The sequence below is a fragment of the Pholcus phalangioides genome, unplaced genomic scaffold, assembly GCF_987345545.1.
Source record: "Pholcus phalangioides strain wild (caught in Gottingen) unplaced genomic scaffold, Ppha-v1.0 ptg000032l_1, whole genome shotgun sequence".
Classification (NCBI taxonomy): Eukaryota; Metazoa; Arthropoda; class Arachnida; order Araneae; family Pholcidae; genus Pholcus; species Pholcus phalangioides.
In genome coordinates, this window is record NW_028301622.1 from 6,953,741 (window position 1) to 6,970,733 (window position 16,993).

Below are 16,993 nucleotides of genomic sequence, written 5' to 3' on the forward strand. Positions count from 1 at the left end.
AATTGTGAGAAGTGACGTTAAAAATGGTGCTCATGCAGGAGTCCTCCTTTCTCAGTTTTTTCAATCTGGTAACCCTACTTATTATATGTCTGTTGCATTATGCATGCATTCAGGAAATTTCGACTACTGATCTTCCAGATTTTGAGAAATCATAAAGTCATAAGAGAGAAATGCATGTAATGATAAAAAAATAATGTGATACTTTCTTTATTTTAGTTCCCGAAGATAAACCAATGACTCCTCCCAAGTTCATACAGACATTGGGTGACTGTACAGTTAAAGATGGCAGCTCTGTTGTTCTTAAATGTGCAGCATCAGGAGATCCTGAACCACAAGTTGAATGGTTCAAGAACAGTGAAGTGAGTATAAAATCAAGAATGATACAGTGAAATCTTGAAGTAACAATACTCTATGGAACTAGAAAAAGGATCATTGTAGAGGGATTGTCATTATATTGAGAGACAACAGTTTAACTTTAGACCAGTTAGAAAGTGGGCAATAGCTTCCCCCTAGGAGGCGATGGAATGATCCAAAGAGTGGTAGAAGCTAAGGGTTTAGTATAGGATCCTATGGGCTGACTTGAGTTGGGGGGGAGATGATAAGAATAAAAATTTTCTGAAGAAGGGGGAGATGGAACAAATAGTTTGGGAGACTATGCTTTAGACTACAGACATGATGGCTGACCGCCCAGAGAGACCATATTGGGATGGTTTGCGCTCTTCTCCAAAGGGATGGACTGTCTCATGCTTTAGACTACAGGCATTTTCGAACAAGACTTGAAAAAATATTGTTTTAGAGAGATTCATCATTATTTAAAGTATTGTTGTAGTGTAGGTTTCACTGTATTTCTCTCACTCAATTGTATACAGTTGATATTTGCTATAACCATCCGTATCATTCCATGAAAAACTGATGTTATATTGAAATTTTTACAAAAAAAAAAACCGCTTAAAAAATTCCATACTTGAATGGAATAGAAAATTATATCTTGGTAGTCTCCATAATTTGAGTTTTGAAAGTTTGAGGTTCCAGCTAATCCGAAGTGCTAGAAATTTTAAAAATTTCTTTTCAAAGTGCTTTATGTATTTCTTTTGTGTGATTCCTCCAATGAATGCAGTTGATTGCAGTTTTAAGGGGTCTAATCCATAAGCTGGAGATGAGACCCCCATTCCTGAATTTTCCATGGGCTCTACTATAATAAATTTATGGTGTAAAAAAAAATAATAGCATTCATATCGGTGCCCACGGATATGAGAGTCCTCCCTCAGCCTTTCTTATAAAAAGACCATCGGTCGTGACAGATCTGATCTTAATGAAATAAGACAGTGGTTCTCAAAGTGCATGTTGCAGCTCCTAGGGGCATTATGAGGAGTTATTGTAGTGCAAGAGTCTCCAATGAATGACACTCTACAGGCCACAAGTATCCTGCGGGCCATGCGTTAAAGACCCCTGGTGTTATGATTTATGCCTGTTTGGTGCTTTGAAGTAATTCTTTTCTAGACTATTCCGAGGAGCCGCGGGTGGAAAAAATTTGAGAACCACAGAACTAACTATTTGAGAACTATTAAGAACAAAATGGGCGAGCTTAAAGAGTAAGTACGAATGCATAAGTCTAAGGGCCTCACCCCCCCTAAAGCCGATTTCCATTAGTTTGTTTGGATAATCTGAGTTTTCAGTAATCTGTGGTGGCTCGGTCCCATTTACCTCGGATTATCAAGACTCTGCTGTATTAATTTTTTTTAAATAATATCAGCAGTTGTAATGCAAATGTAACATACTTACAACCTGTGTATAAGGGCTGCAAGTCTTCACAATTATGCTATTAAAAAAAAATTAAGCTCCATGGTAGATGAGTGTAAATATACTGTACTGTTTTACATCCAAACTTTTATCAATGTTAAAATTTGTCTTATAACCCCTTCAAACATGAATGACATTTATGTCATTCATGTTTGAAGGGGTTGTAAGACAAATATCTGAGTATTACACGTTACATGGAAACTTTTTCTTACTGGATGTATACCTCTAGGATCAACAGTTCGGCAGCAAAATGCCACACCCCCTCCCATTTGCTATGCATCCTGCATGCTATGTACCTTTTTGTATTTTCAAACTTTTCCCTCTGTGCGATAATTATATGGACAAATGCATGAATAATTTCATAATTGAGTTTTTTATTTCTGTGTCTCATATAGCCACTGCACTCTTCAAAAGTTCTTAGCTTGAAGTACAAAATGGGTGTAGCTACGTTATCAATAGATGAAGTCTATCCTGAAGATTCTGGAGAATATGAATGTCGAGCAAATAACTCAATGGGAACAACATCTACGAAATGCAAGTTGAAAGTTACAGGTAATCAAATATTAGAATCTTCAATGATCATTGTCGTTTAAATTAATTTTTCGTTTCAAACGCAATGCATAATTTAATTGAGCATCTTATTTTTTATTGTCATTACCAATTGAGTCACAAATATTTAATTTTGTAGAATTTTGGACACTTAAGCTTTTCAAAGAGTTTTCTTGTTATTTTTGAAGTGTTTAATTACAGCAGTTTACACAAAAATATAGCTGGTTTGTATTTACTCCTTATGGGGCTTAATTTTTTTGTGGATGACAAAAGAAATGTTATCTTTTTATTATCACTGATTTATATGATGGGAAGTGTTTAAATATAGTTGTACAATTGAGGCTGCAACTGTATACTTGGTCAATCAGGGCAAGCATGTATTTAATGCCCCTCCTGTTGTATCAGTACAGTGGAACTTTGTTTAACAAGCGATTCACATAAACAGCAAAAATTTTGAACAAATCTTGGCTCAGTTAAAGAGTGATAGTTTGCATTACGTGCAAAAATTTGGTGTTTTTTAAATTTATTTTCACATTATCACAACTGAGCTGATGGTTTTTTGCTTTCGCTCACACACACGTTATGGAATTTTGGATAATATTCTCTTCTATGGTCTTCGGTAAGTGTACCTCAATAGGAAAATTAACATACGTGCGAGCATGAATATTTATGATACGAAACTAGATGTGCATAGCAGTGATGCCTATGTGCACTTGAAGTTTTTTTTAAAATTCTGTTTGGAAAAAACTGTGGGTAGATTGCATTATTGAATGGGATTTTAAGAGGGGACTAGTTCATGAACAAGAGTCACTACTTGTCGAAGAGATGTTGTGCTTGGGGAAGGCCATGGACTGAAGGGGAATGAGGATGTCATTCAGGACCTATTGGTGAAAGTGTCTAGAAGTTGACAGTAGATAAAGTGATGGATCTCTTTTGCACGCACCAGCAAGAATTTATAGATGGTATCTCGTCTGAGGAAGAGAGAAGTAAGGAGAAGTCCCTCACACACATAAAATGAGATTAAAGAGATGTGTAGAATGTGGGAATTTGTGCAAAACTCTGTAGAAAAGAACCACCCAAATATAGCTGTAGCAACATGCAAGCAATGAATCTGTCCAACCATAGGCGTATGCAGAATTTTCTCGAGGGGGGGGGGGCGTTAAATTTTTTTTCCTTCTGGGGCGGGTTACTTTTTTTCCTGCAAAATAACACTATAATCTTGTCTCGAGGGGGGGGGGGTCAAAACCCCAAACCCCCTCCCCACTTTGCGTATGCCAATGTGTCCAACAAACACTGCAATTTCCCATTTCCCATAAATCATAAAAAAGAGGCAAAAGTAAGTATCATTGGATAAGGTTTTTTTTTTAAAGCCACGCAAAAAGATTAAGTTAGCAAACAATAATGAGTCTGTAAATCGTTCTAAACGATAGTCCTTCTCTCTCTCTCGTCATTTAGAGTAAGTTAAATTGTAAACATTATATCATATTGTATGTTTATTTAGGACGTTATTTATATTATGTGTATTTTATTGCATTAGATATAATAATAATTATTATTGTGTTTATATATGAGTACTGATTGAATGCGTTTTTACTGGTCATTTTTATGCAAATGAATAATTGTGGAACGAATTATTCGAGGTTTCATTATTTCCTATGGGGAAGTTTGATTTGAATAGCGAGCTATTCAGATAACGAGCACGTTGGCTAAACAAATTGAGCTCGTTAACTGAAGTTCCACTGTACAGTTAAATGAAGAATCCGATGCCCCTCTGGTCTGGCATCCAGAATACAAGACCCAGCTGTTCCCCCCCAGTGGTGGTCTTGAGCACAATTAACACAACTGATGTGGTGTGCTATCATCTGTTCCTATGCCTTAGCTACACTTGTGACAGGCCAGAATGACAGATCACATGTGCTTAAGCTTGGGTTCGGATAAGCCTGGAAGGGGTTAACTATCTGTGTTGTTACTTTAATTATATACAGAGCTTAATGTTAATGTGTCTTTGTATAATTTGCATTAAATTTCTTTTTTTTTCTCCCTTCTAAGCATCCAAAGCGAAAGAGCAGAAACAGAAATCGAAGGGTGATGCTAAACCTCCTAGAATAATAGATCATCTTCAAAGCAAAGTTGTTAAAGATGGAGAACCTGTGACTTTACAATGCACAATAAAAGGTAAGATTTTGCATATATACACACTTTTGATGATTGTTTAAATATTGTCTCAGCATGATATTCAGCTTATACTCTGTTTAGAGTGGAGTAGTAGGTGAGAATCATATAATTCATTTCCAAAATATCAAAAGTTTTTTTTATTATGTATGACACTTTTTTTATTTTTCAATGCATAGAGATTCAATGATGTAACACATGATAATGAGTGAAATTTTCAATTCTTGCAGGTCAGTCTAGTTTTGATGTGGTTTGGCTTCATAATAACAAAGAGATCAAACCCAGTGAAGATTTCCAGTATCTCAATGAAGGTGATGTATACAAACTGGTCATACCCGAGATCTTCCCTGAAGACGCTGGAACTTATACGTGTGATGCCTTCAATGACGGCGGTGAAGTTTTCAGTACATGTACTTTAGAAGTTTCAGGTATGATTTCTATAATAATTTATTTCGTTATTGTTGTATAAATTACTTCAATTTATATTATAATAAGAAAAGCAGGAGCTTCGAAATTATTGAAGAATTTTATATTCTCATACTATTTCTTTACTTAAGTATGAATTTCCATTGATTCTTAACCACATTTTTCTCATAGTTTTGAAAAAAAAAGTTTTCCATCCCTAATTTTTTTGTAATTATTTATATGCTTATTATTATTTCAAAGACATAAACACTTAAGTAAGACACAAGTACAAAAGCACAGTGAATGGCAATATACAAAACAATAGAATGCAGACTACACACAAAACAGAAATGAAGAAAAATAAATATACCATGTTACACTTCGGAAAAACTGGCTGGAGAGCTTATCGAATGGATGAAAGTATGAAATTTTGGCTATACATTCATATCTTAGATTTTTTTTAAATTATTTATTTCAACTTTTTTTTTATTGCTTTTTGATGCAATTTTAATCTTATTCTTCTTCTAGCCATTGTTGTTGGGCGATTTGCCAGTTGTGGCATTGTATAGAGTTTGTATTTATTTAAAAAAGTATACAGTATATATTAAAATATTACTTAAATTTTTAAAATCGATCAACAAACTTAGAAACAGAAAAAAAAGGTGTCTTCCAAATTTGGCTCCCCCACTGATAAAAATCTGACTACGCAACTGATTGTTGTCAGTGTCCATCACACAGTGCTGTTCATCATATATATGCTCTAAGGAAGAATTATTCTACACGTCTTAATAGCTTAGAGGTACTGCACTCATCCGGCATATGAAAAACCAGGGTTATATTCCCTGTGGAGGCAGAAATGAAAATTTCTTTCCAAAAAAAAAAGAATCAGTATCTCTATATGTAGCCATTATTCTGTATATCTTGTATTAACAAGTGAAGAGCTCATCTTTGTCCACATATCTTTTGTTACCTGTAATGATTTTACAAAATATGTTCAATTCTATATATTTTTTTCACACTGATTCTGAAAAATTAAATTTTAATTGATTATTTCTTCCATTAATTTAAAGAAAAAATCTGATTTCTTTCTTTCATTTATTCTGAAATGCATTCTTTTTCCTGTCCCAGGGTTGCAACTAGATGCTGGGTTGGCTGAGACAATATCACATTTTGCTCCCCCCCCCCATAATGCTGAAGGAGAGGTTAAAGGGTAAAATTTGTGTCCCTTCTGGTTCATTGCCTGGGGCATCAGACCCGCCTGCTCCCCCATAATTATGGCTCTGGCCTATTCTGAAAATGGGACTTTTGGTTATTTCTTGTATTAATTCTGAAAATATAAATTCTGATTATTTCATCTCTTAATTTGGAAAAAATGGATGATCAGGTCCACAACTAGAAACAAAAACTGGTTTTTTTTTGGCCGGAGTTAGTATTTATTTTGGCACCCTCTCCTCGTAATTGTGAATGAGTAAAGACTAATCTTTGCACTCTTCCTGGTCTAATGCCTTAGGTATCAGATGCCCCTGCCCTCCCCGATTGCGGAACTGTTACTGCTTATGTTGTTTGTTAATTCTTAAATTATTTATTCCAATAATTCTGAAGAAAAATTCTCTGAAATTATTTTTTTTTTACCGATTCTGCAATTATTTCTTTCATTAACCCTGAAAATATTTCTTTCACCCATTCTCAAAGAAAAAACCATTGCAGATTTCTTTCATTAATTCTGAAGTTATTTATTCCAATAATTACGCATCAAATTCTCAACTGATGGATCTGCAAAATTCTTAGTTCTAATCACCACAGTATATATGACATGAATGTCGCTCTCCACTTGTTAATACAAGATATGCCATCTGGTGGCTCGTCGTCCATGAGCTATTAGCTGATCGGTTTCACCGTCCATTGCACGGTTCCGTTCGGCATATATACGCTCTAGCGAAGGAAAATCTCTATCTCCTCTGTAGCTTAGTGGTCAGAGCACTCGTCCGGCAATCGAGGGACCCGGGTTCGACTCCCGGTAGAGGCAGAAATGAGTTTTTTCCTTCCTTAAAATATTAACATCTCAAGTAATAAATATCTTCACAACATCCAGTCTTCCGTATCTTGCACCACAGTATAGTTCCTAGTGGCCAGCAGGCTTCGTCAAAATTAATATTTTTTATTTAATCCCCTTTTTAATATTAAATAGTTATTTGTTTAAAAAAAATGGTTCACAGGCCACAGCAAGAAGCTCAGTGGGCCATGCATCAAAGACCCCTGATATACATGGTGATTATAATTAAAGTTCCCATACCGTGAATAGTTTTTACTCATCCCAAAACTACTCAGCCAAATTTTCATGATATCTTGAGGAGACCATGGGTGAGTTATTTACGCTGATTTTTAAGTCTACTACTAAACCCCACATGTATCTTGCCCACGTTCCTCTGCAGAATTTCTAGCGAATTGGTGCATGTTGGAATGTGCGAGTACGTGTTGTAAAATTAACATGAGGTTTGTTTCTGTGTAGTGCTGCCATCTGCCATTGGGTTTTCTAACTGTGAGTGAAGTGTAATGATTGAATAATTGTAAGTTGTAGGCCTGTTGCTCTCTGTGGTGTGACTTTAATGGGGAGATTGGCTCGCATTTGTGCCTTAACAGTAGAAACCATAGAAAACCAGCTTCATCCGACCACCACTGTGGCGCCAGTGGGGTTCAAACCCGGATCCTCACAATGCAAGTCCATCGCTATGACCACTCAACCACCACATAGACTCAATTTTTGACTACCAGATGAAAAAGTGGCACTTTTTTTTTTGCATTTTCCTTTTTCCCATGGTCCATATAGTGTATATACCAAGTTTTGATGGAATACGTTCATCAGAACGGGCACTACATTGGTCTGAGTAGTGTCAGTATATCAATGGGCGCTACATTGGTCTGAGCATGCCAATATACCGAAACTACTCAGACCTCTGTTGCATCCATTCTGGTAAATGCATTCCACTGAAGCCTGGTATATATACGTTTTATGAACCATGAAAAAAAGTAAAAAAGTAAAATACAATAAAAAACGCCACTTTTTCACCTTGTGGTCAAAAATTGAGCTTTTTTTTATTGCATAAATCTCTCTCCCATAGTTTTCTTGAGATACCTTAAAAATTTGACTGTGTTCGGATGAGTAGTTTTTGATAAAAACTATTCACACAGAGTACGAGAACTTTAATCACCATGTACACTGTAAAATAGACAGAAAAAGTTTATCAATTTTATTTCACAATTTTTGTTTTTTTTCCAGTTCCTACAGAGAAATCTAAAGGACCAGGATTCGCAAAATACCCTGTATCATTAGCTGTTCATGAAAACCAAGCTGCTACTTTTACAGCTGTCTTACAAAAGGAACCCAAGAAAGGTAATTTCAAGAAGATATTTAAGTATTTTTATTAGTAAAAATGTGAAATTGATTTTACTTATTGATACTATCGTTTTTTTAATGGGAAGTTGATACAGTATAATAAAATTTTATTGAAGTTTAATAAATATTGACTATGTATAATAAATATTCTTAGTATTATGAAGTTAATTAAACCAACTTACACATATGCTTTGAAGCAAATTATCATCCCATAAGAATGAGAATTCAATAAACTAGATGGCTAATAAATATTGTGTATGATAGTTGATTTGGAAGTCAAATCTTTATTAGTCGAATGTGCAGTGGCAGTCAAAAAAACTTCGAGTTATTGTGTTATTGTTAGTTCAACTTACCAGAAATTCCGATTTCAGAGCGAGGTAAAGCAAGATATTGAAATATTTATAGTGTTATTTATGAATATTAGTAAAATATGTCAAATTACTTTCGATGAAATTCGAAACAATAAGTTATTTAATTTAATCATATTTAATTATTGAATGAGAAGATTTAAAAATAAACTAGACGTTTCTACTGTATTATGGAAATAGATGCATACATGATACTTGTATAAATGAAACAAATTAAAGTGTATACTTTATTTGAGATTATTTTCTGTCAAAAAATACGATGATTTTGATTGTCTTTCTTTTGTGGGAAAGTCATTCACTTTTTGCAAGCAAACAAATGAATGTGCTAACTTTTATTACTAAATTCTGAATTATGTAGCTAAATGTGATTTTTTAAATTTCTCTCATTCCTGAAAACTTCAACTTAGATGAAGAAAACATTGAGTTAAGGGAAAATTTTAACACTAAAATGTGGAAAAAGCCCTGGTGTCGAGTGAAAACTTCAAATAAAACTGATATTCAAAGTATCAGACTTCAACTTATCGTGATTGACTGTATGTGATTCATGAGAACCCTGGTGAGACAGTGCTGTGTGTGTAGAATCGATTAAACTAGCGGTTCCCAAAAGTTTGATGTGTATGGGTCTTTGTCTTCAAGGTCATTTATGCATGGCTTTCTTGTCATTACAGTATTTTACCTGCAGCTCTAGTCCTCATAATTATTTATCTCTTCGTGACTCCCTTGTTCTTGTAGTAATTTACCTAAGACTTTCCTGACCTCACAGCTATTTACTCTGGGCTGCCTTGTCCTTGTGATCATTTACTCCCATCTCTGCTATCTCCCCTCTGTTCCAGGCTCTGCCGTGAAGCTGGGCTGAAAGAGATCTTGGCAATGGGATAAGTCCAGTGGCAAAGTTCTGGCATTTATTCATTCATGCTGTCTTCCCTCGTCCAAGCAATCATAACTCCCCCCCCCCCCCCACGTGACCAAAGCTCTCATAGATATAATGTATTTACCAAATTTTTCAACAAAATCATCCATCAGAATAGGCACTACGTAGGTCTGAGTAGTGTTAGTTTATTGTTAATTATAACCGCCCCCTGTTTGTGTGTGTGTGCGTGTATTTGTAAATATTTTTATGCATGCATATTTGTGTTTTCTGTATGTTATTATTTGGATACAGCCCAGACCCCAACCAGTATGGCACAAATCACTATTTAGTGGTATGTCAAGGTTGGGTTTGGTTTTCAAAGTTGAAGCACCGTAAGGAGAAAAACAACTGTATTAAAAAAGTGTCACTTTTCACTTGGTGCTAGGACTACTGGGAGGCAAACAACTTTTCCTTCCCAAGTTCATCTCTGCATGATTATCCAGAAAGTCTTTTTCTTTGATTTTTGCAAATACTTGAGTAAAGTCTAATTCCTGTGAATAAATGATTAGGATCAGCAATGCCCCTGTCAGCTGCAATGCACAATTTGAACAGGGCAGCCTTAAGAGCAATATGGGCCCAGCATACTTATTTTTGAAAATAATAGTATCAAATGCAGCCCTAGGGCCCAGGTGGCTCAATGCATTAAGAACAGCATTGACTCTGAAAAGCACTGGTTTAAACTGATGAATTTAAATGTACCTCCTAGTGTTTTCATCAGTTAGTGATATGAGCTTCTCTGCAGTCTTGTGGGCAATGTAATGGGCTGGCATCATTATGATCCTGATTGGATTCTCTTCTGGTGGCAAAGTATATTTATATGAGGTCCGTTCTTTATATCCATCTGGAACATTGTTTCCCCAACCTTTTTTGTCCCATCGCCCCTTCTTCAAAATATTTTTTCTCCCATCTCCCCCCCAATGCAAATCTAACCCATACGATCCTATGTTATCCCCGTAGCTTCTACCCCCCCCCGAAACATTCCATCGCCCCCAAGAGGGTGTTAATGCCCCCGGTGGGAATCACTGATCTAGAACATAGTTTCCCCAAACTTTTTGTTCCACCCCCCTCCAAATTTTTTTTCTCTTCTCATTGCCCCTACTACTTAAGATAGCCAACCCATAGGATCCTATACTATACCCAAAGCATGCACTGCCCCCAACCATCCAATCACTTACTTTGGAAACACTGATCTAGAAGTTCTGTATATTTTTTAGAGTTCTGAATAGTTGAATGTGATTACGTTGACTCACAATTTTTTACTTTACAGTAACGTGGACGAAAGACGGTCGAGTTATCGATGATGCTAACACAAGGATAAAAGCTAGCAAAGAAGGAAAGACTTTCACCCTATCTATACCAAGTGCCTTACCTACTGACATGGGTCAGTATGTTTTCACTGCATCCGACCACAGTGGAGAAAGCGAAGCCACTGTTTCTCTCATCGTCTTCACCGATGCCGACCTTTGAAAAATTTAACCGAATCTGTTACCGAACATATTTGGTGGTAAATATGTTTTTTTTTTTCTTAAGCAATATTTAATGTTAGTACTCCTAAAGAAACAGTTTTTTTATACTGGGTGGACAGAAAGTCTGTAAAAGCTTTAAAAGTCATACGAAAATGAGTAAATAAGTGTAATGATGTCCGGTTGGGGTTGGTATTGTAGCACTGGGAATATTTTTTTTGAATGAGAAAAAAATCACAAAAATCACTAGTGCAACCTCCATAAAATATGCTTCAGAGTGCAAGTAAAAGATTGCCGTTGAAGATTGATGGTCTGTCAGATAATTTTTTGTTTGTGGAAGGCAAGGTTTTGTCACCTTTTGGGTTTCACTGACCCCCATATCAATAAAATGAACGCCATAGACCCCAACCCTTTACAAAATAATATTCACTATATAGCAATGGAAAAACATACATGAAAAATAAATGGTCCAAAAACCACTATGTATATATCAATTTTTTTTCTGAACTTTTTTTGATATTTTTGGAAAGTATACCTTTTAAGCCCCATGGGAAATAGAAAGAGCGGGTTTAGAACCCGCTTAGAGAATTTTCACCTGTGACTGCTCACCATTTCTTTCCTTACAAAGGAAAAAAGTTGTCAAGCTTGTGCTAGAACTCCAAGTGCTACCACAATATTGCACATGTAAACAGGACTTTAGTGTCATTTCAATACAAAATGAGATTTATAAAATTTATTGGGAAGAGGCCCTCAGTCCCCTTAAAAAATTTATTGGGCTTCTATGACTGGGACATGTGTCTCAGCCTTAGTTCAAATCAGGGGCGTCGGAAATGTTTCGAACCTGTGGGTGCTCGTCTTGAGCTTTATATTGGAAATTACGATTTCTCTATCAATTCTGGGGGTGCTCAGACCCGTGCTACAAATTACCGTGGGTGCTCGAGCACCCACAGCACCCCCGGCTCCGACGCCACTGGTTCAAATACTTGGTTCAATCACTTGGAAAAATTCCAATAGCTGAATTTGTTATATTTGTGACCTATTTTGTTCATTTTCATAGTAAATGAGGTCAAAAAATAAAAAAGTCATAGTCAAAGGGTAAAATTTGAAATATGCTAACTGCATTCATCTACGTCTGTAGGCCTATTTGTAAAAAGTTTTTTTTTCAATGAATTTTTCTGGGGGAGAACCATAGAGGGTCAAGTTCACAATAAAAAACTGTTGGGCAAGAATATTTGATGTAATGTGAACCACAGTGAATGCAGTTAACATTGTTTTCACTGTCAATCGTATATTTATCAAGTATCTTTTCTATGAAAAAGCCACTTATTGGCAAATTTCATAACTATTTTTTTTCCCTATAAAAAAAGAAAAAAAACCTCTGTGGTGAAAATATCACCTGTGCCATTCACATGTGAATATTATAATTTTTATTCATTTATAAGACAAAACATCACAAAAAATACAAGACAAAGACAAAAAGAAAATTACAAAACAAACACTATTTCACTCAAAGGGATATAATCCTTCCATAGGTCATAAACAGCAACTCAAATGGGACAATTAATTCTATTATTTATGGATTTCTAGAGTTTTTACAGACTTTCTAACTACCGTGTATGCATAACATAATTTTTTTTGTATAACTCCCAGTATTCTAATAACTTCAGGCACTTAAATTTTTAGAATTTAATTTTCAAGATCCTCTGACTTTCTATTTTTCTTTTAAAACAGCGCTTATTTAGTTTTTTCCACAAATGGAAGTAACTTTAGTTTGTAACAGATTTTGGTAGCCCCCCCCCCCCCACACACACACTGTCTCCAATGAATCAACCAATGAAATTAGGAATAGAATTGTTTAAATTAATTGCAAAAGTAAAAAAAGAAAATTAAATAATTATTTTATTTAGTAAGTTCGTTTTTATCACACACTTCATAATATAAGCCCACGTGTTATAAAAAAAATTAATAATAGTGATGTGTGAATCCTATATTTCAGGTTTGTACCAGCTAATTAAGTGAATCCTAGATTTTATCTACCTTTGGTCTTTTATCATGACGTATACATGAGATGTACCTGTGCATACTTATTATACAGGCATCCCTCGCTTTACACGGTCTCGTTTCATGTGGCTTTGCTATAAAAAAATTTTGAAAAATTCATTTCTGAAATTGCAACCTGCGAAATTCAGTGCGGAGTTTAAATTTAATCCCAAAAATGAGCTAGAAAATGGTAGATATATGGTAGCTAAATCCTTTGATCACGCAATCCATTGGAGTTGATGAAGTAGCTAAGACAAATACGAGAGAAATTCTCATACAACTTACCAGATCTCAGTGATGAACAAAAAAAAGCGGTTTCAGTGAAACTAGAATTTTCATATGTGTGAGGAATATTCAGAATTCTCTGGCATTGCTATTAAAGTTTTTATAAGGAGACGAAAAATGCTGCTTTTCAGCCAAATCTATACCGTTTCATTAAAAAGAGTTATCAGCCTATCTCATGCTCTTCAGGAAAGAAAACATCCACACTCACTAGAACCAATCAGAAATAGTGAAGATAGAAGTAAAAAGCATTAATTTACTTCATTCGTATCGCCTAAATTCACAACCTTTTCTCCAACTCCCAACCCCACATCTCGTCTGCAGTCACCACAAAATTTGTTAATCGTGACAGTACTCAATTGTCCGGGGAAAATATGTTGTAAAAATTTTTGTTTGTTCTTTTTTTTTTCTTTTTTGACTCAAAATAGTGTGTTCCAGACTCTGCCACAAAGCTGGGCTGGAAGAGATCTTGGCAACGTGATAAGTCCAGTGGCAAAGTTCTGGCATTCCTTCATTTGCCTAAATTCACATGTGTGTTGATTTATTCATAAATTGGAAGTTAATTAAATAAAAAAAATATCCTCTTGTTTGGTTAATTTTTTTATCTTTCTGAAGAGAACCCAACCTCCTATCCCTATCTTCCCCATGTTAAATTGAACTCCCTTTACACAATTTCATTTTACGTGACTATTTTGAGGAACTAATTAATAATGTAAAGCGAGGGACCCTGTGTGTATTCAATCTGTATATATTTATATTTCATGATATATATTTCTATATTTTCAGGAAGCTTGAGATAGATGAAACAAATTTTGAATTCATCGACGAAAATTTCGAGTTTACACTTAAAAAATTTTTTTTTTCTTTTTTGTGCGTCGAACTTTGATTTTTGCTTTTTTTTATGCTCTCAATACAGATTATGTAATAAGGCACATTGAATTCTTTCAAAGCATATTAATTTGCACACAGTTTTTTTCGCAAATGCCTTTGTTTTTCTCTTTTGTTCCTTCTATGAAAACCTGTGAATAGTTCAACGGGACACGCGCACGACAAATGCGTCAAAATATTTTTATTTTACAAATTTCGCAAGCATTTCGATTGGATTGTTATACTTGGAAAACGGTGCCCATAGACTTTTGTGGAAGGAAAAAAAATTTTGCATATTACATTTTGTATGATGATTTTTTTTTTGTTTTATGATGAAATTCTACTATAAATTTTTTTTGTTGCGAGATGAAAAAAAATTGTTGGATACCACTTTTTATGGTTGGAAACCATTTTAGATTTTACTATGTGTAAAAAATGAAATAATGTACATTTTTATACGCGAGCATTTTAAAATTTGTGATTTTAGTGTGGTGTGATTATACATATCATACTTAGCACATCTCGGAAGTGATCGTGGAAGTTCATCTCTAATCTGATTTCATTCTGAATTCCCACTTTTATTAATGTATACCTCTAAATTCAGAAACACGTGAAGTCAAGAAAATATTGTTTTAGGCTTTCACAGCCTTCGTTAGGTGAACTATATACAACTTCCGGGCTATTGGACCACAGTCTAAAAACACATTTGATTTCTATAACTTTCCGGCCATGTGGTCATGGGAAATTCACTTCTTTGAATTTACCAGAAAGAGAATTACCCTAACCATGTCCCAATATCCCAGAATTTGCATACAGTTCACCTTGTGTCGAGAAAAGTTGTGTCATAAAATATTTCATGCTTGTTTCACCACATCTCTTTGGATGTATGGCATATCGTGATGAAAAGTGGGAAATCAGGATGAAATTAAGAATATTGGGGGGAGGAGGGGGAGGGAAAGGTTTTAATCTATTTTATGCATGCAACGTAATTTTTTTTTTCTGTTCGAAAAAATTAAGATGGAAGGAAATATCATGTTATTACTTGTTATGTCTTTCATCATTTGCTATTGCTTATTTTTAGATGTGCTATTGATGTTTATTTTAATTGAATAAAGTACTATATCATTTTTCAAAATGATGGTGATGTTTCTATTTTTGGAATTTTGTCTTTGTACGTGTTGTAAAGTAATTTTTGTAAAAAAGGGACTTTCTTTTTACCACTTTGATTCTCAATCCTCCATGTATGGAGAGCCAGACATTTATTCGGTGTATGGCAAAACTAGAAGTGACATCACTTATTGGTATCCGTCCTTAAAGCAAATGCACATTAGTGAAAAGTGGATCTTTAAAAAAGCAAATTAAGACCTCTGTAAATAGCCCCTGTTAGACCAGTTGGTAGAGTATTGGATTGTTAATCTGAAGGTTGATAGTTCGAATCCTATTTGTTACTCAATTGCTTTTCCCTTCCCCCTCTTACTTACATCTTCGATTTTTTTCGATGATTATTGAATTATTTTCTTTGTTTTTCCTTTGTATTTAAATCTGATATTAAATGTCAAAGGCTCCCATGCAAAAAATTATAAAAAGTAGTAAGGGGTGTTACCCCCCTCCCTACACAACATAATTACATCATAATGAAAAAAAACGAGAAATGATTGGGTGACGAAAACAATTTTTGGCCTAAACAGTGTGACCACATATAATTCTTTTCTGTGTCTCTCCCAAGGCCGCAACTAGGTGCTTGGTCAGCCGGGGCAAGCACACATTTTGGCGCCCCCTCATAATATTGGAGAGGTTAAAGAGTGAAATTTGCGCCCCATCTAGTCCGGCGCCCGAGGCACCAGACCCTCCTGCACTACCGCCCTCCCCTAGTTGCGGTCCTGGTCTGTCCTCACCATATATTACATCGCACAAGTCATCGTAACAAATAAAAGGATAGATTAATTTTTAATAACTTTTATTCGGGAGTGAGGAGTCATGAAGTGCTTGCTGCGTGGAGTGGCAGATCAGTGAGTGAAGCTTGCCTCCCAAGGGCATCTTAAGCAAGCGTGCAATGGGTGTGGTGCACCCAGGCGGCAGGTTTTAAGGGGTGGCAGCTTATGCTTTAGCTAGAGACTGAAATTGTAAAAAATGTTGAACAGCCATAATGTCACGATATAATGCTTTTGAGAAATTCTTTGACGACTGACGAAGTTATTAAGAAAAGTTGAGGAAGCAGGTAGAACCTGGGACCGCAGTATCGGAAACAAGAATGTACTATGCCACAAGGGGGCAAGTGTGCCCCAATCCAGTGATTTTTTTAGAACGATAAAATATAGGCAAAGAAAAAATTCAGCTTCTTAGGCTCTGAAACACCAGAAATAATTTTTTAAACTAAATTTTGCCTACGAAGGTTTTTAACAACTGGCTGTGCAAAGATGAATTTTTTTGAAAAGACAGAATATTCAACTGCTTCCTTTGTGGGTAATCAAACCCACGCCCTTTCACTTTCCGGATTGAGAGATTCGTTGCCTTTGTAGTCTAGTGCGTTCACCTGGAAAGTGAACGGATGTGGGTTCGATTCCCCCACAACAACCTTCATATGGTAGTGGAGAGTGACGTCATCCTTTCTTAAATTTTCCCTTGTTATACTTCTTCTTTATGGGATAAGTGTAAGTAATGATTATACTCCCCCCCCCCAAGGGTGGGCTGACAGTGATCCAGGGGGTGAACTATCTCTGCAGTCCTTAGTAACTACTAGTCC

At 35.5% G+C, this 16,993-nt stretch overlaps 1 protein-coding gene across 2 annotated transcripts in view; it reads left to right on the forward strand.

The window, feature by feature from the left end:
- Positions 1 to 15,379, forward strand: part of LOC149066849 (twitchin-like) — a 303,184-nt gene extending 287,805 nt beyond the window's left edge. For both annotated transcript variants that reach the window (XM_089253214.1, XM_089253215.1), the window contains 7 exons: positions 217 to 359; positions 2,196 to 2,352; positions 4,399 to 4,524; positions 4,752 to 4,949; positions 8,204 to 8,317; positions 10,866 to 11,102; positions 14,170 to 15,379. In XM_089253214.1, the coding sequence (XP_089109340.1) occupies positions 217 to 359; positions 2,196 to 2,352; positions 4,399 to 4,524; positions 4,752 to 4,949; positions 8,204 to 8,317; positions 10,866 to 11,065 (938 nt within the window). In that variant the 3' untranslated portion in view covers positions 11,066 to 11,102; positions 14,170 to 15,379. The remainder of the gene's footprint in view (positions 1 to 216; positions 360 to 2,195; positions 2,353 to 4,398; positions 4,525 to 4,751; positions 4,950 to 8,203; positions 8,318 to 10,865; positions 11,103 to 14,169) is intronic.
- The last annotated feature ends 1,614 nt before the right edge of the window (positions 15,380 to 16,993 follow it).